Source organism: Bufo gargarizans, chromosome 6 (assembly GCF_014858855.1).
Source record: "Bufo gargarizans isolate SCDJY-AF-19 chromosome 6, ASM1485885v1, whole genome shotgun sequence".
NCBI classification, from domain to species: Eukaryota; Metazoa; Chordata; class Amphibia; order Anura; family Bufonidae; genus Bufo; species Bufo gargarizans.
Window position 1 is genome coordinate 205,211,832 of NC_058085.1, and position 15,019 is coordinate 205,226,850.

Here is a 15,019-nt window from a genome sequence, read left to right on the forward strand (position 1 = left end):
TTAGATTTTAGGGAGCTGAACTGTATCACGATTCGCGATCCCTATCCCCTTCCTCTGATCCCAGACCTCTTCAACCAAATTGTTGGGGCCAAGGTGTTTTCCAAATTGGATCTGAGAGGCGCGTACAACCTGGTCAGGGTCAGAGAGGGGGATGAATGGAAAACGGCCTTTAATACCCCTAACGGGCAATTCGAGAATCTCGTTATGCCTTTCGGCCTGATGAATGCTCCGGCCGTCTTTCAGCATTTTGTTAATAGTATTTTCTATCATTTAATAGGGAAATTTGTATTGGTGTATCTTGATGATATTTTGATTTTTTCCCCTGATGTTCAGACCCATCAGGATCATCTTTTTCAGGTCCTGCAGATACTGCGGGAGAATAAACTGTATGCCAAGCTGGAGAAATGTCTTTTTATGGTATCGGAGATTCAATTTCTGGGTTTTCTCCTCTCTGCTTCTGGTTTTCGCATGGATCCAGAGAAGGTCCGTGCTGTGCTGGAGTGGGAGCTTCCTGAAAATCAGAAGGCATTGATGCACTTTCTGGGTTTTGCTAACTACTACAGAAAGTTCATTTTGAATTATTCCTCTATTGTCAAACCCCTTACTGACATGACAAAAAAGGGGACGGATTTTTCCTCTTGGTCGGAGGAGGCGCTTGCAGCCTTTTCTAAGATTAAAGAGAGTTTTGCGTCTGCTCCCATCTTGGTGCATCCCGATGTTTCCTTACCTTTTATTGTTGAGGTGGATGCTTCCGAGGTGGGTGTGGGTGCAGTTTTGTCCCAGGGCCCCTCTCCTGCCAAATGGCGACCTTGTGCCTTTTTCTCTAGAAAACTCTCCCCGGCAGAGAGAAACTATGATGTGGGAGATAGGGAGTTGTTGGCCATCAAGTTGGCTTTCGAGGAATGGCGCCATTGGTTGGAGGGGGCCAGGCACCCTATCACCGTTTTTACCGACCATAAGAATCTGGCGTACTTGGAGTCGGCCAGGCGTATGAATCCGAGACAGGCCAGATGGTCTCTGTTCTTCTCCAGATTCAATTTTGTTGTTACTTTCCGCCCTGGGATCAAGAATGTGAAGGCTGATGCTCTCTCTCGCTGTTTTCCGGGAGGAGGAAACTCTGAGGACCCGGGTCCCATTTTGGCGGAGGGGGTAGTTGTTTCTGCTCTATATTCCGATTTGGAGGCCGAGGTCCAGGCTGCCCAGACTGAGGCACCTGCCCGTTGTCCCTCCGGGAAGTTGTTCGTGCCTCCTGAGCTACGTCACAAACTCTTTAAGGAACATCATGATACGGTTCTTGCTGGTCACCCCGGGAGTAGAACCACGGTAGATCTCATTGCTCGGAGATTTTGGTGGCCGGCTCTTCGTAAGTCTGTGGAGGGTTTTGTGGCTGCTTGTGAGACGTGCGCTTGCGCTAAGGTCCCTCGTTCACGACCTTCAGGTTCCCTTCTCCCGTTACCCATACCTTCCCGTCCTTGGACACACCTGTCCATGGACTTTATCACGGATCTTCCTCGTTCCTCGGGGAAGTCGGTGATCCTGGTGGTCGTGGACCGTTTTAGCAAGATGGCTCATTTTGTTCCTTTCCCTGGTTTACCCAATGCTAAAACATTGGCGCAAGCTTTTGTCGACCATATTGTTAAATTGCACGGAATTCCCTCTGATATTGTTTCCGATAGAGGCACGCAGTTTGTGTCCAGGTTCTGGAAGGCTTTCTGTTCTCGCCTGGGGGTTCGGCTGTCCTTCTCTTCTGCTTTTCACCCGCAGTCGAATGGTCAGACTGAGCGCCTCAATCAGAATCTGGAGACATATTTGCGCTGTTTTGTGGCGGAGAACCAGGAGGATTGGTGTTCATTTCTCACTCTTGCTGAGTTTGCTTTGAACAACCGTCGGCAGGAATCTTCTGATAAGTCACCATTTTTTGGTGAATATGGGTTCCATCCGCAGTTTGGGACATTCTCGGGAGGGGCTCTTTCTGGTTTACCTGAGGAGGAGAGATTTTCCTCGTCTTTGTCTACCATTTGGCAAAAGATTCAGAGTAATCTCAGAAAGATGAGTGAGAAGTATAAGCGTGTGGCTGATAAGAGACGTGTGCCTGGTCCGGACCTGAATGTGGGTGATCTGGTGTGGTTGTCTACAAGAAATATTAAACTGAAGGTTCCCTCCTGGAAATTGGGTCCCAAGTTTATTGGGCCTTATAAAATGTTGTCACTCATCAATCCTGTTGCCCTCCGCCTTGATCTTCCACGGGTTTGGAAGATACATAATGTATTTCACAGATCTCTCTTAAAACCATATGTCCAGCCCACGGTACCCTCCTCTTTGCCTCCTCCTCCGATTTTGGTTGATGGCAATCTGGAGTTTGAGGTTTCCAGAATTGTGGACTCTCACATTGTCCGCGGTTCTCTTCAGTACCTCGTTCATTGGAAGGGTTATGGTCCTGAGGAGAGGATGTGGGTTCCGATGTCGGACATTAAAGCCACTCGCCTTATCAGGGCATTTCATAGGGCTCATCCTGGGAAGGTGGGTCCTGGGTGTCCGGAGTCCACCCGTAGAGGGGGGGGGGTACTGTCACTACCAGAGTTTTGAGACGTTCTCACAGCTCTGTGTCTCCACCCCTGTGATGATGTCACTTAGAGTTTGGAGGTGTTCTCACTGTTCTGTTTCTCCGCCCCTGTGATGAGGTCTTTACTTCCAGCTGTCTCTCCTGCGTTTGATTTCCCTGCCTTTAAATCACCCCTCCTCCTATTGCAGGGCGTGGATTATATTTCTCTTTTGAGTTGTAGCTCTGCCTTGAGTATCTTCACTTGTTAAGCTACTAGTTCTCTGGACCTGTGTTCAGCTGCTGCAAGCACTCCGGATATTGCCAGCGGCCCTTGGATCCGTCTTCTCTGCGGCTGCAGCTCCATCAGCTAAGTGTGCAGACATTGTTGTGTACCTGGTGATTTCCTGACTGGATCTGAGGTGGCCACGGTTCCCTCCATATTCTGAGCAGGGCATCGGTGGCCGTGCCCCTTCCACTATTGTAGGGGTTACAGGGCTCATCAGTCTAAGGTACGTGGGCATGCCTCGTTCCACCATTTGGATCCGGGCATGTGCTTTAGCAGCATAGGGAGAGTGTTGAGGGTCTGACAGGGGTCACCCTTTCTCTTCCCTAGTTTGGTCCGGTCAGTAGCTCTTCTTACTGTGTATGCTCTGGTTACCCTTAAACAGCCGTGACACTACAGTGGAGGCAAGACAAGGTGCCATGACGTAATATCCTGAGGAAGGTTTGTCTCTGCTGATGTGTGTGATTTTCCACGTCAGCCTTGACAAGTTTGTTTTTAAGATTAGCTGCTCTTTTCAAACATATGAGGGGTGGGGCTTGAAAGGATTAGATAGTTGGGTAAGCTTTTTTTAGAAGTGGCCAAAGTTTCTTAAATGTCTGTTGAATTTTTGGCATTAGAGGATGGCAAGTGTGGACAAAGGAGACCCGTTCCATTGTTTACCTGTTCTTTTCAGTGGAGTGGGAGATATTTGACATTTCTTTGATTAGGAGTTTACTGACCATGGTTTGAAGTTGTGTCTGTTGGCTTTGTGGATCTGAAACTATGCGATTGATACGGTGAAATTGGGAGCATGGTAACGTTCTTGGGATTCTGAGCAGGCAAACTCTCTAAGTTTCTCAGCCGCAGTCAGCACTTTATTGTGAGTCATGTTCAGTCCTCGGGATCTGCTCAACCTTCTGCCTCCAGGTGGGGGAATTTTGGTGGCTGTTAACTACAATTCCCAGCATGCTCTATTAATTTCTGTGAGATTTCTGAGAAGAGCAGAGGAAGAATGCATGCTCAAAGTTGTAGTCTCACTGGAGTGTCGGTGGTTGCCTACCTCTGCATTAGATGTACCCCAAAATTATGCCATTACATTTTTTTTTTATATATACACATTCTGCCAAAAATAAAACAAGCCCTTACAGGGCTATTTCAATGGAAAAACAAACAAAAAAATGTAGCTTTTGAAATACGCTGATAAAAAAAAATTAACTAAAAACTTTGGAACCTTACTTACTTTGGATACCATAGTTTCTGGGGCCATAACTTTTTTACTTTTCCATTCACATATCGATATAAGGGCTTGTTTTTTTTCCTAGACAAGTTGTACTTTCTAATGCCACCATTTAATACGGCATACAATGTAGTGGGAAACAAGAAAATAATTCCAAATGAGGTGGAATTGGGAAAAAACACCATTTTATAGGTTTTGTCCCCAAAACTGACCTGTGCCCTACATTCTCTGGGTCAGTATGATTACAAAAATACCAATATATATACATAGGTTTTATAGGTCTAAATATTGTAAAAGTAAATTAAAACTTAAAAAAAACAAACATTTTTTTTATAGTTATGCCTACTGAGCTGTGTGCGGGCTAATTTTTTGCGGGACGACACCATTTTGAAGTGTGTTTGACTTTTTGATCACTTTTTTTCAAATTTTTATGAGTAAGAGAAGCGATGAAAAATTGGCAAATTAGCCATTTTGATATATTTTTCCGTTACGCCATTCGCCGTATTGAAAAAATGCGACACCTGTGAGGTGGGATGGATTTTCTCGGGCAAAGGAGAAGTGCTCACTAACACAGATTTAGACAGATTTGTGAACAATATTTGAGAGTAATTTTGTGTATGTAGAAAATGTTTCAGATCTTTGAGTTCAGCTCATGCAAATTGGGAGCAAAACCGAAAGTGTTGTATTTATATTTTTGTTCAGTGTAATATTTTGATTTTCTAAGATACTGACTTTTGGGCTTTCATAAACTGTAAGCCATAATTATCAACATTTAAAGAAATAAACCCTTGAAATAGATCACTCTGTGTGTAATGAATCTATATCATATGAGTTTTACTTTTTGAACTGAATTACTGAAATATATTACATTTTTTGATTATATTCTAATTTATTGATTCATCTTTATAGGTTATGATTAATTTGTCAAAAAATGTATATGGAGGTATACATTTGTTGCAATATGTCAATTAATTAGCCAAGATTTAAGTATGACTTATTTTCATCTGTTTAGACTAGCAAACTACAGCAAGCTGCGGTATTTTGTCCGGTCAAATACCGTACAAGGGACGGAATGTAAGACATTCTGATGCAAACTGAACGGATTGCTTTCCATTCAGAATGCATTGGGACAAAATGGAGCGTTTTTTTTTTTTCTAGTATTGAGACCATTTACCGTATTTCAATAGCGGAAAAGAATAACGTTAGTGTGAAAGTACCCTAACACAGATGTTTTTTTTTGTGTGTGTTTTGTTCTTTTTGTTGATTAAAAAAAAGTTTCTGTATGTCGTTATCTTAAAAATAAAGTCTCACAAACAGCTATATAGACATTTCTAATGTCCATTCCTTGTGTTCTTTAGCCCAAACAAGTCTCTTCTGCTTGTTGCCTGTCCTTAGCAGTGGTTTCCTAGCAGATATTCTACCATGAAGGCCTGATTCACACAGTCTCCTCTTAACAGTTGTTCTAGAGATGTTTCTGCTGCTAGAACTCTGTGTGGCATTGACCTGGTCTCTAATCTGAGCTGCTGTTAACCTGCGATTTCTGAGGCTGGTGACTCCGATGCAGGGCCGGCCTTAGGTGTTCAGGCGCCCTGTGCGAGCTAACCTTGTGGCGCCCCCCTCCTTACACCTGGTCGCATAAACACACACAAAGAGGAAAAAAATCTTTGTATCAAATATTTTATTTTTATTACAGATAATTTAAGTGCAAACAAGTACAATAATAAATAACTGGATTGTCTGGTAACAATAATGTATGTCAAACACATTAAATGCAGAAAAAAACTGCTAAATTATATAATATATGTGCAAATGCAATAATAACTGGGAACAGTGGTAGACAAAATATACACCTCCTGACAAGTAATATTAATCTAAACCTCAAAATACAACTTTACGTGCTTTTGTCTTTGCAAACTCATCAATCACGTTGTTCATGTCCAACATCTTCAATACATTGCTTTCAATTGATAATACTGATAAAGAGGTTAGTCTGTCATCAGTTATTGATGATCTTAGATACGTTTTAATGAGTTTTAACTTGGAAAAGCTGCGTTCTCCTGACGCCACAGAAACAGGAATTGTCAATAGAATCCGAAGTGCTATCCACATGTTTGGAAATGTGTCAGTCAGGCCATTTCTCACTATGAAATTGAGTGTATGGCGTGGTGCTGTAGCATCTTGAGGTAGTAGGCTTTGAATATGCCAAAGCTCCTCTGAAAGATCTAGACCATTAATGTCAGATTGGCTGCTCTTCTCTAATGCCTTCTGCAACTGCAAGCAACAGTCCCTTAAGTTTTCTCTTGCTGGAAGATGTCTCATATCGTATAAAAATCTCCATACTTTGTTGTGCTGTTCCATTTGAGTAAAACGCTCCTCCAAAGATTTAGCAGCAGTATCAACCAAAACATTAAAAAAATCCATCTTAAATTTCTTCGTGGGATCTGTTAAAGGTTCATTTTGGCATTCATAATCAAACAAGGCTTATTTTCTGTGGATACGAGAAGGCTTTTTAAAAACAGGCTCCACATTCACTTTTTCTGCTAGTTCCTTTGCAATTTGGAAGGAGCTTTCAAATCCAGACTCTCTGAAATGTATAAAAAAATTGTGACATTTCTGGATTAGGTTTGAGACTAAAATTATATCTGCAGCCTCATTCTGCATAGCTTTGCTCACAATATTAACATGGTACAATATATCATACCAAACACACAATGACATTATACATTTAAACTCCACAATCTGCTGAGATAGTGTGTTAGCCTCATGACAAATGTTTGGTTCAGTGTGGGTTTCCTCAGACAAAACAATCAATGCTTCTTGTATTTCGCCTAGATTATGTCTTAGTGGTTTTAGGCAATTTATACGGCATTCCCACCGCGTGGTGCACAAAGGCTTTAAAGTGAGACCAGAAACATGGTCAGACAAAATATTCCATCTCTTCACGGATCCTGAGAATAGAACGTAAAGGCGCTGAATGATCCCAAATAGTAGCATCGATTCCTTGCATGAACGTACTGCATCTCCAATAACCAGATTAAGACAATGACAACCACACGGTACAAATACTACTCTTGGGTTTATGTTTAAAATTTTGGACTGAACACCATTGTTTTTTCCTGCCATATTGGCTCCATTGTCATAACCTTGTCCACGACAATTATCAATGTCCAAATTTTTTCCTGCAAGAAATTCAAGGAGGAAATCACTCAATCCTTTTACAGTTGTATCCTCTACTTTACAAAAACCAAGGAAATGTTCCTCTACTTGAATATTTCCAGAAAGGTCTTCCAAAAAATGAATTGTAAAAGACATCTGCTCTTTATGGCTTATATCTGGTGTGCAATCAAGAATAATGGAGAAATATTTTGCATTTCTGCAGCGTTGTAAAATGTCCTCAATTACCTGTTTGGCCAGAGATAAGATTTATTATTTCAATTTGAATTGTTTTTCCACAGTAGTGGTCCGCAGTTTCTTTTGATACCACCCTGCGTAAGTGTTCTGCCATCACACTGTCATATTTTCCTAATAGTTCGACGAGACCTAAAAAATTTCCGTTATTAGATGTAAAAAGTCGATCCGAAGAGCCTCTGAAGGCCAGATTACGTTCTGCTAAAAACTGGACAATATTCAACAGCCTCTCCATCACAGATCTCCAGTGTTGCCTTTCACGGCTCATGAGATTTTGGTAGTTTTGATCAATCGCATGTTTTGAGTTCAGCCTCAGTTGTGTTTCAGTCCACATCTGCTGGGCTGTAAAATGGCTGCTGGAGGTTTCATGCGATTTCAAAATATTTGACATAGGAGTCCAGTCATCTGATCCTCCAAGGGCAAGCAATGTTTTAGGATTCTTATCAAATAATTTGCAAGAGAAACAGAATACTTTATTGGCCGATGAGGAGTATACCAACCATTGTCGTGTTTGTTCTTCACCACTGTCTAATTTTCTTTTATAGAATGCTGAAGAAAAATGCCGATTATAGGCATCTTTTTTAAAATCAAAACCTTGTACCTGTACAAGACCAACATCTAAAATACGATCAATATTCTTAGGTATCAATTTTGTCCATAAAGCAGGATCTGTCAAGCTTGATTTTTCATATGTGCTTATGGTTTCATCAAAAGGGTCTGGGCCAGAAGGTATATTAGAATCCTCTTCTTCCAAAGATGTTCTAGATGTTGAAGGCTCACTGAGCTGAAGATGTACATCACTTTGGCTACTGCAGCTTTCTTCATCTTTTTTTTCTGTGGTTTGTAAACCACTAGGTGCTGGTGTTCCAAAATATTTTTTTTATTACTCCAGCACTCTTCTTGTCCGCCAAATCCATAAGAGCCCTTCGTTTTCGATTCTGTGCACCTGACAGTTTTTTGGGACCCATAATGCTGCTACCTGCTACTACACGATACGGTATCTGAATCTATGGGACTCCTGTGAATATACCATAAAAGTTTTATCTGCAGTCCTATTTACCACCACAGATAACACAGTGATAACTCTATGAGTACAGATAATGTAGTAGATGTCACCTGCAGTCCTATGTAACACTACAGATAACACAGTGATAACTCTCTGAGTACAGTCTACAGATAATGTAGTACATGTCACCTGCAGTCCTATGTAACACCACAAATAACACTTAGCTCTCTGAATACAGATAACACAGACAGTGATGGCTCTCTGATTTCTGAAAATGTAGCAGTGTTACCTGCAATCCTATGTAAAACCATAGATAACACTAGTGCTGATAATGTGGTAGTGTTACCTGCAGTCCTATGTAAAACCACAGATAACACTAGTGTAGATCATGTGGTAGTGTTACCTGCAGTCCTATGTAAAACCACAGATAACACTAGTGTAGATCATGTGGTAGTGTTACCTGCAGTCCTATGTAAAACCACAGATAACACTAGTGTAGATCATGTGGTAGTGTTACCTGCAGTCCTATGTAAAACCACAGATAACACTAGTGTAGATCATGTGGTAGTGTTACCTTAGTGTGCCTTCCTGTGTCTATCGCACGGACTCCCTGCTGGCTGCGCTGCCTCCTCTTCCTTCTTCTTCCTCCGCACAGAACGTCCTGATGCAGCTGCGTCAAGACATAGGAACAGTGGGCATGGTGATGGTGACAGACAGGAAGACACACACACACACACACAGACACACACACACACACACACACACACATACATATGATAAATATGATCACATCACAGTTCCTGCCTGTCTGCTTTGGTATAGCTGGGCTATGCCAGGCTTTAGCAGAGTGGGCACAGGACAGTGGACACAGGGCACAATATGTATGCAAGCTCAGCTGAGCGAGTGCAGGGCAAGGGCCCGCATACACATTACTCCTCCTGCCTGTCATACCCCCCCCCACACCGGGCATTTTGGGGGGCATTAGGGGTTGGATGATGCGGATTGTGCACATAGCCACCAATAATATACCCCCCCTCCTAAAGGTAACTGATGTGCTGGGGGAGAGGACTATGATTGGTGGCTATGTGCACACTCAACATCAGCAGCAAGGAGTTAAAGTCCAACCCTTAATGGCCCCCAAAATACCTGGGGGGGGGGGGGGTTGATGTAGTAGCAAGAAAGCACACTGTCCCCCTGTCCTCTATGAGCCCCCCCTCACCCATTGCACACTTTTCCCACTCCAGCACCCCCCCCCCCCAGTCACCATGGCATTGGCACATTTCTCCCTGTACCCTCCAGATGGGCAGCATCAGCACATCTCTGTCCCGTCCCCCCCAGTCACCATGGCATTGGTTACCAATGCCATGGTGACTGGGGGGGACAGAGATGTGCTGATGCTGCCCATCTGGAGGGGGCAGGGAGAAATGTACCAATAATTGGTACATTTCTCCCTGTCCCCTCCAGATGGGGAGCAACATCAGCACATCTCTGCCCCTCAAGTCATCATGGCATTGGCACATTTTTCCCTGTCCCCTCCAGATGGGCAGCATCAGCACATCTCTGTCCCGTCCCCCCCAGTCACCATGGCATTGGTTACCAATGCCATGGTGACTGGGGAGGGGGGCGCAGAGATGTGCTGATGCTGCCCATCTGGAGGGGACAGGGAGAAATGTACCAATCATTGGTACATTTCTCCCTGCCCCCTCCAGATGGGGAGCAACATCAGCACATCTCTGTCCCCCCCAGTCACCATGGCATTGGTACATTTCTCCCTGTCCCCTCCAGATGGGCAGCATCAGCACATTTCTGCCCCCCCCCTCCCAGTCACCATGGCATTGGTTACCAATGTGTCACACTGTGTAAGTCGGCCGCCCGCCCGCAGGCCCTGCAAAATAAAGATTTGCGTCACGGCGGGCTGTCGGCCGCCCGGCGCCCCTGTTGCTATGGCGCCCTGTGCGGCCGCACAGCCCGCACACCCCAAAGGCCAGCCCTGCTCGGATGAACTTATCCTCCGCAGCAGAGGTGACTCTTGGTCTTCCTTTCCTGGGGCGGTCCGCATGTCAGCCAGTTTCTTTGTAGCGCTTGATGGTTTTTGTGACTGCACTTGGGGCACTTTCAAAGTTTTCCCAATTTTTCGGACTTTCTGACCTTCATTTCTTAAAATAATGATGGCCACTCATTTTTCTTTACTTAGCTGCTTTTTTTTTTGCCATAATACAAATTCTAACAGTCTATTCAGTAGGACTATCAGCTGTGTATCCACCTGACTTCTCCACAACGCAACTGATGGTCCAAACCCCATTTATAAGGCAAGCAATCCCACTTATTAAACCTGACAGGTCACACCTGTGAAGCGAAAACCATTTCAGGTGACTACCTCTTGAAGCTCATCAAGAGAATGCCAAGAGTGTGCAAAGCATTAATCAAAGAAAAAGGTGGCTACTTTGAAGAACCTAGAATATAACATATTTTCAGTTGTTTCACACTTTTTTGTTATGTATATAATTCCACATGTGTTAATTCATAGTTTTGATGCCTTCAGTGTGAATCTACAATTTTCATAGTCATGAAAATAAAGAAAACTCTTTGAATGAGAAGGTGTGTCCAAACTTTTGGTCTGTACTGTATATATATATATATATATATATATATTATTATTATTTTTTTATTTTTTTTATTTAATTTTTTCATAACTCGGACAACTCCTTTAAGGTCATCCGAAATGCTGACCTGTAAAATATAGCTCTTATAAAACCTGTTTAATGTCTGATTATAATCTATTTAATCTTTGCATCCACAGGAACACTGCCAATAACAGGTATGAACTGTGGAAGCTAGGCATCACACATGTGCTAAATGCAGCTCATGGACGAAGGTATTCTGAAGGCAATTCTGACTTTTATGGGGCAAGCATCATATATTATGGTGTGCCAGCTAATGATGTGCCCGAGTTTGATATGAGTAAATATTTCTATTCGGCATCAGAATTCATTCACAAAGCATTGACCACACCAGGAGGTAAAAATTTTATTTTTATTTTTTTAACTTTATTTCTCCAATGCACCTATAAGAAAAATATCTCATAGTTTTGTGTATACAGCTACTGTCTAGACAAATGACATGTACGGCCTAGAGGGAAGTGACTTCCAGCAGAGTGTCATATATGTACGATCTGCTGATCAGTACAGGGCCCCTGCTGTATCTGCCAACGTCACTGAAAACACTGTTGTTGGTGGATTAACCTCTCATATGCTGGGGTCAATGCATCTATCGGATTTGCAGAGGGAAGTGGCTCCCAGCACTGCGATGGCAGGGTACTGATTGTTGATATGGCTCTCAGAAGCCTTAGAAAAGCTTCTGGGTGTACCAGCTATGGAAGTCCACGAGGCTCATAATGTAATACTGACAGTTTCACTGTATTAAAACAGGTAACAGACCCTGAAATGTTGAAGTCCCATAGTGGGACAAAAATAAAAAGTTAAAAATAAATAATTAACAGTGCCAAAACCATTTTTTGGTCACCTCATCTCACAAAAAGAGTAATATTGAGCAATAAAAGAGTACTATGTACCCCAAAATTGTACCAACAAAAACATCAACTTATCCCACAAAAAAGTGAACCCCCACACAATTGTTTCCAGAAAAATAAAATTCTCAGAAAATTGCAGCACAAAAACATAATTTTTTCAAAAATGCTTTTATTGTGTAAAACTGAACAAAGTTCAACCAAGTTTTCACGGCCAAGTATTTCTAAATTCTGTAAAATGCCTGTGGGGTCAAAGCACTTACTACACCCCCAATAAATTCCTTGAGTAGTATAGTTTCTAAAATAGGGTCACCTCTTGGGGGTTTCTACTCTAGGGGTTCCTCAGGGTCTCTTCAAATGTGACATGGTACCCAAAAACCTTTCAAACCAAATCTGCCCTCCTAAAATCATATGCCACTCCTTCCCTTCTGAGCACTGCAGTGTGTCCATGTAACTGCTTATACCACATATTAAGTGTTTCTGTAAACTGCAGAATCAAGGTAATAAATATTGAGGTTTGTTTTGCTGTTAACCCCTGCTGTGTTACAGGAAAAAAATTATTAAAATGCAATAATTTTACTTTTTTTTTGAAGATTTTCCATTTCTCGTGGAACATCTAAAATGTTAACAAAGTTGGTAAAATCAGTTTTGAATAATTTGAGGGTGTGGATTCTGAAATGTGGTCATTAAAAAAGTCAGTTTGTGGAGATTTTCGTAAAACTGCTTCCAAAATTCTAAGCTTTCTAACATTCCAAAACTAAACTAAATATTGCCAACATAAAGTAGACATATGGTAAATAATAAGTAATAACCATTTTATGAAGTGTCACTGTCAATCTTAAAAGAAGAGACATTCAGATTTAAAAAATTGTAAATTTTTAAACATTTTCTGTAGATTTGGGGTTTTCTTTATAAATAAAGGTAACATATTGACTCAAATTTACCATTAACATGAAGTTTGATCTGTCATGAGAAAACAATCTCAGAATCGGTTGGATAGGTAAAAGCATTCCAACATCACTAGCACATAAAATGACATGTCAGATAGGCTCTGTCAGGAAGGTAAAAAATGGCTGTGTCAGGACACGGGCTAAAGTTTGTAACTGAAAAATATTTTTTGTTAAAAGTCAAAATAAACAATCTTTTTTTGACCATGACATGTACTCTTTTGCAGCCAGGCTTCTGGTACATTGTGTTGTTGGTATCAGTAGATCTGCAACTCTGGTTCTGGCTTACCTAATGATCCATCATCATCTCTCCCTTGTTGAAGCCATTCGCACAGTACAGAAGAACCGCTGGATATCCCCCAACAAAGGTTTTCTTCGGCAGCTTCTACACCTGGATGAAGAACTCTGTCAGATTAGAGAAAACCAGACTAGATTAGAGACAAACCAGCACGAAGGGGGAAGAAGTGAACAGAAGAGAGCATAACCTACATTTTTTAGCATGATTACATTTATTCTATTCAAATGCTGGACAGCTTTAGTTTTTTTTTTTATTATTACATTCTACTTTATTATGGATAAAAAATTAGTGCTTATTATTTTTGTGACCATTGGTCTTCTAAAATTTTCATTTTTCACTGCCTTTACATACTGCTTTTTACTGAAATCTATATTCAGTATCCTGTCTAAGGCTACTTTGAAATCTGCATTTTTGCTGGAACCGTCATGGATCAGAAAAAATGCTTGAACGGATCTGGTTGTAGGTGTATTATCTCTAAAATAGCCATGACGGATCTGGCACTAAAACAATTGTAAGTCAATAGGGGCCGGATCCATTTTCTTTCCGAGAAAACTTACATGCTTGCAGATGCTTGCGATTTTCACGCAGCCCCATTCACTTCTATGGGGCCGGTGCTGCGTGAAAAACGCCCAAAATAGAGCTTGCTGCGATTTTCATGGAATGCACAAATGATGCGTGAAAATCACCTCTCGTGTGCTCAGCCCCATAGAAATGAATGGGTCCAGATTCAGTGCGGGTGCAATGCGTTCACCTCACGCATTGCACCCGCACGGAAAACTCGCCCGTGTGAAAGGGGCCTAAGGGTGGATATTTTCCTTGTTATGCCTCCAGGCTTGTTAAAAAAGTTGGACTTTGACTCATAGGAAGCCATTTTCAAAAGGTGGCACCATTAAGATGCTTATTTTTCAAAGGGTGATACCTCACAACACAGATCTATCAGAGAATTTCTGTAAGGGCAAGATTTGTATATCTTATCTCTAATTACCTGACAGCTCATTAACACTGAATTGAATGTGACTTAAATGAGAGTTTATGGGCTCTTAGGAAAGTACAGATGAGTGCTACAGAGTCAGAAAATCAGACATTATACAGTGCATGACAATCTGTTTCTAAGGGCTCTTTCACACCTGCGTTCTTGTCTTCTGGCATAGAGTTCCGTCGTTGGGGCTCTATGAAGGAAGAATCCTGATCAGTTTTATCCTAATGCATTCTAAATGGAGAGAAATCAGTTCAGGATGCATCAGGATGTCTTCAGTTCAGGAACGGAACGTTTTTTGGCCGGAGAAAATACCGCAGCATGCTGCGCTTTTTGCTCCGGCCAAAAATCCTGAAGACTTGCCGCAAGGCCGGATCCGGAATAAATGCCCATTGAAAGGCATTGATCCGGATCCGGCCTTAAGCTAAACGTCGTTTCGGCGCATTGCCGGATCCGACGTTTAGCTTTTTTAGAGTGGTTACCATGGCTGCCGGGACGCTAAAGTCCTGGCAGCCATGGTAAAGTGCAGTGGGGAGCGGGGGAGCAGCAGAGGGTGCTCCAGAGTGACGTCAGGGCGCCCCAAGAGCATGGATCACGTTATCGCATGGCACGTCATCCATGCGCATGGGGAGCTCTGATGTCATTCTGAAGCGCCCCGGGAGCCGTGCGGACTGTAAGTATACCGCTCCCCCACTCCCCGCTCCTACTATGGCAACCAGGACTTTAATAGCGTCCTGGGTGCCATAGTAACACTGAACGCATTTTGAAGACGGATCCGTCTTCAAATGCTTTCAGTACACTTGCGTTTTTTCCGGAT

At 42.3% G+C, this 15,019-nt stretch overlaps 1 protein-coding gene across 1 annotated transcript in view; it reads left to right on the forward strand.

Annotated features, from left to right (window-relative positions):
• Nucleotides 1–13,907, forward strand: part of DUSP13 (dual specificity phosphatase 13) — a 94,988-nt gene extending 81,081 nt beyond the window's left edge. Inside the window, exons 2-3 of the mRNA XM_044298307.1 lie at nt 11,256–11,473; nt 13,156–13,907. Of these exons, the coding sequence (XP_044154242.1) occupies nt 11,256–11,473; nt 13,156–13,412 (475 nt within the window). The 3' untranslated portion in view covers nt 13,413–13,907. The remainder of the gene's footprint in view (nt 1–11,255; nt 11,474–13,155) is intronic.
• The last annotated feature ends 1,112 nt before the right edge of the window (nt 13,908–15,019 follow it).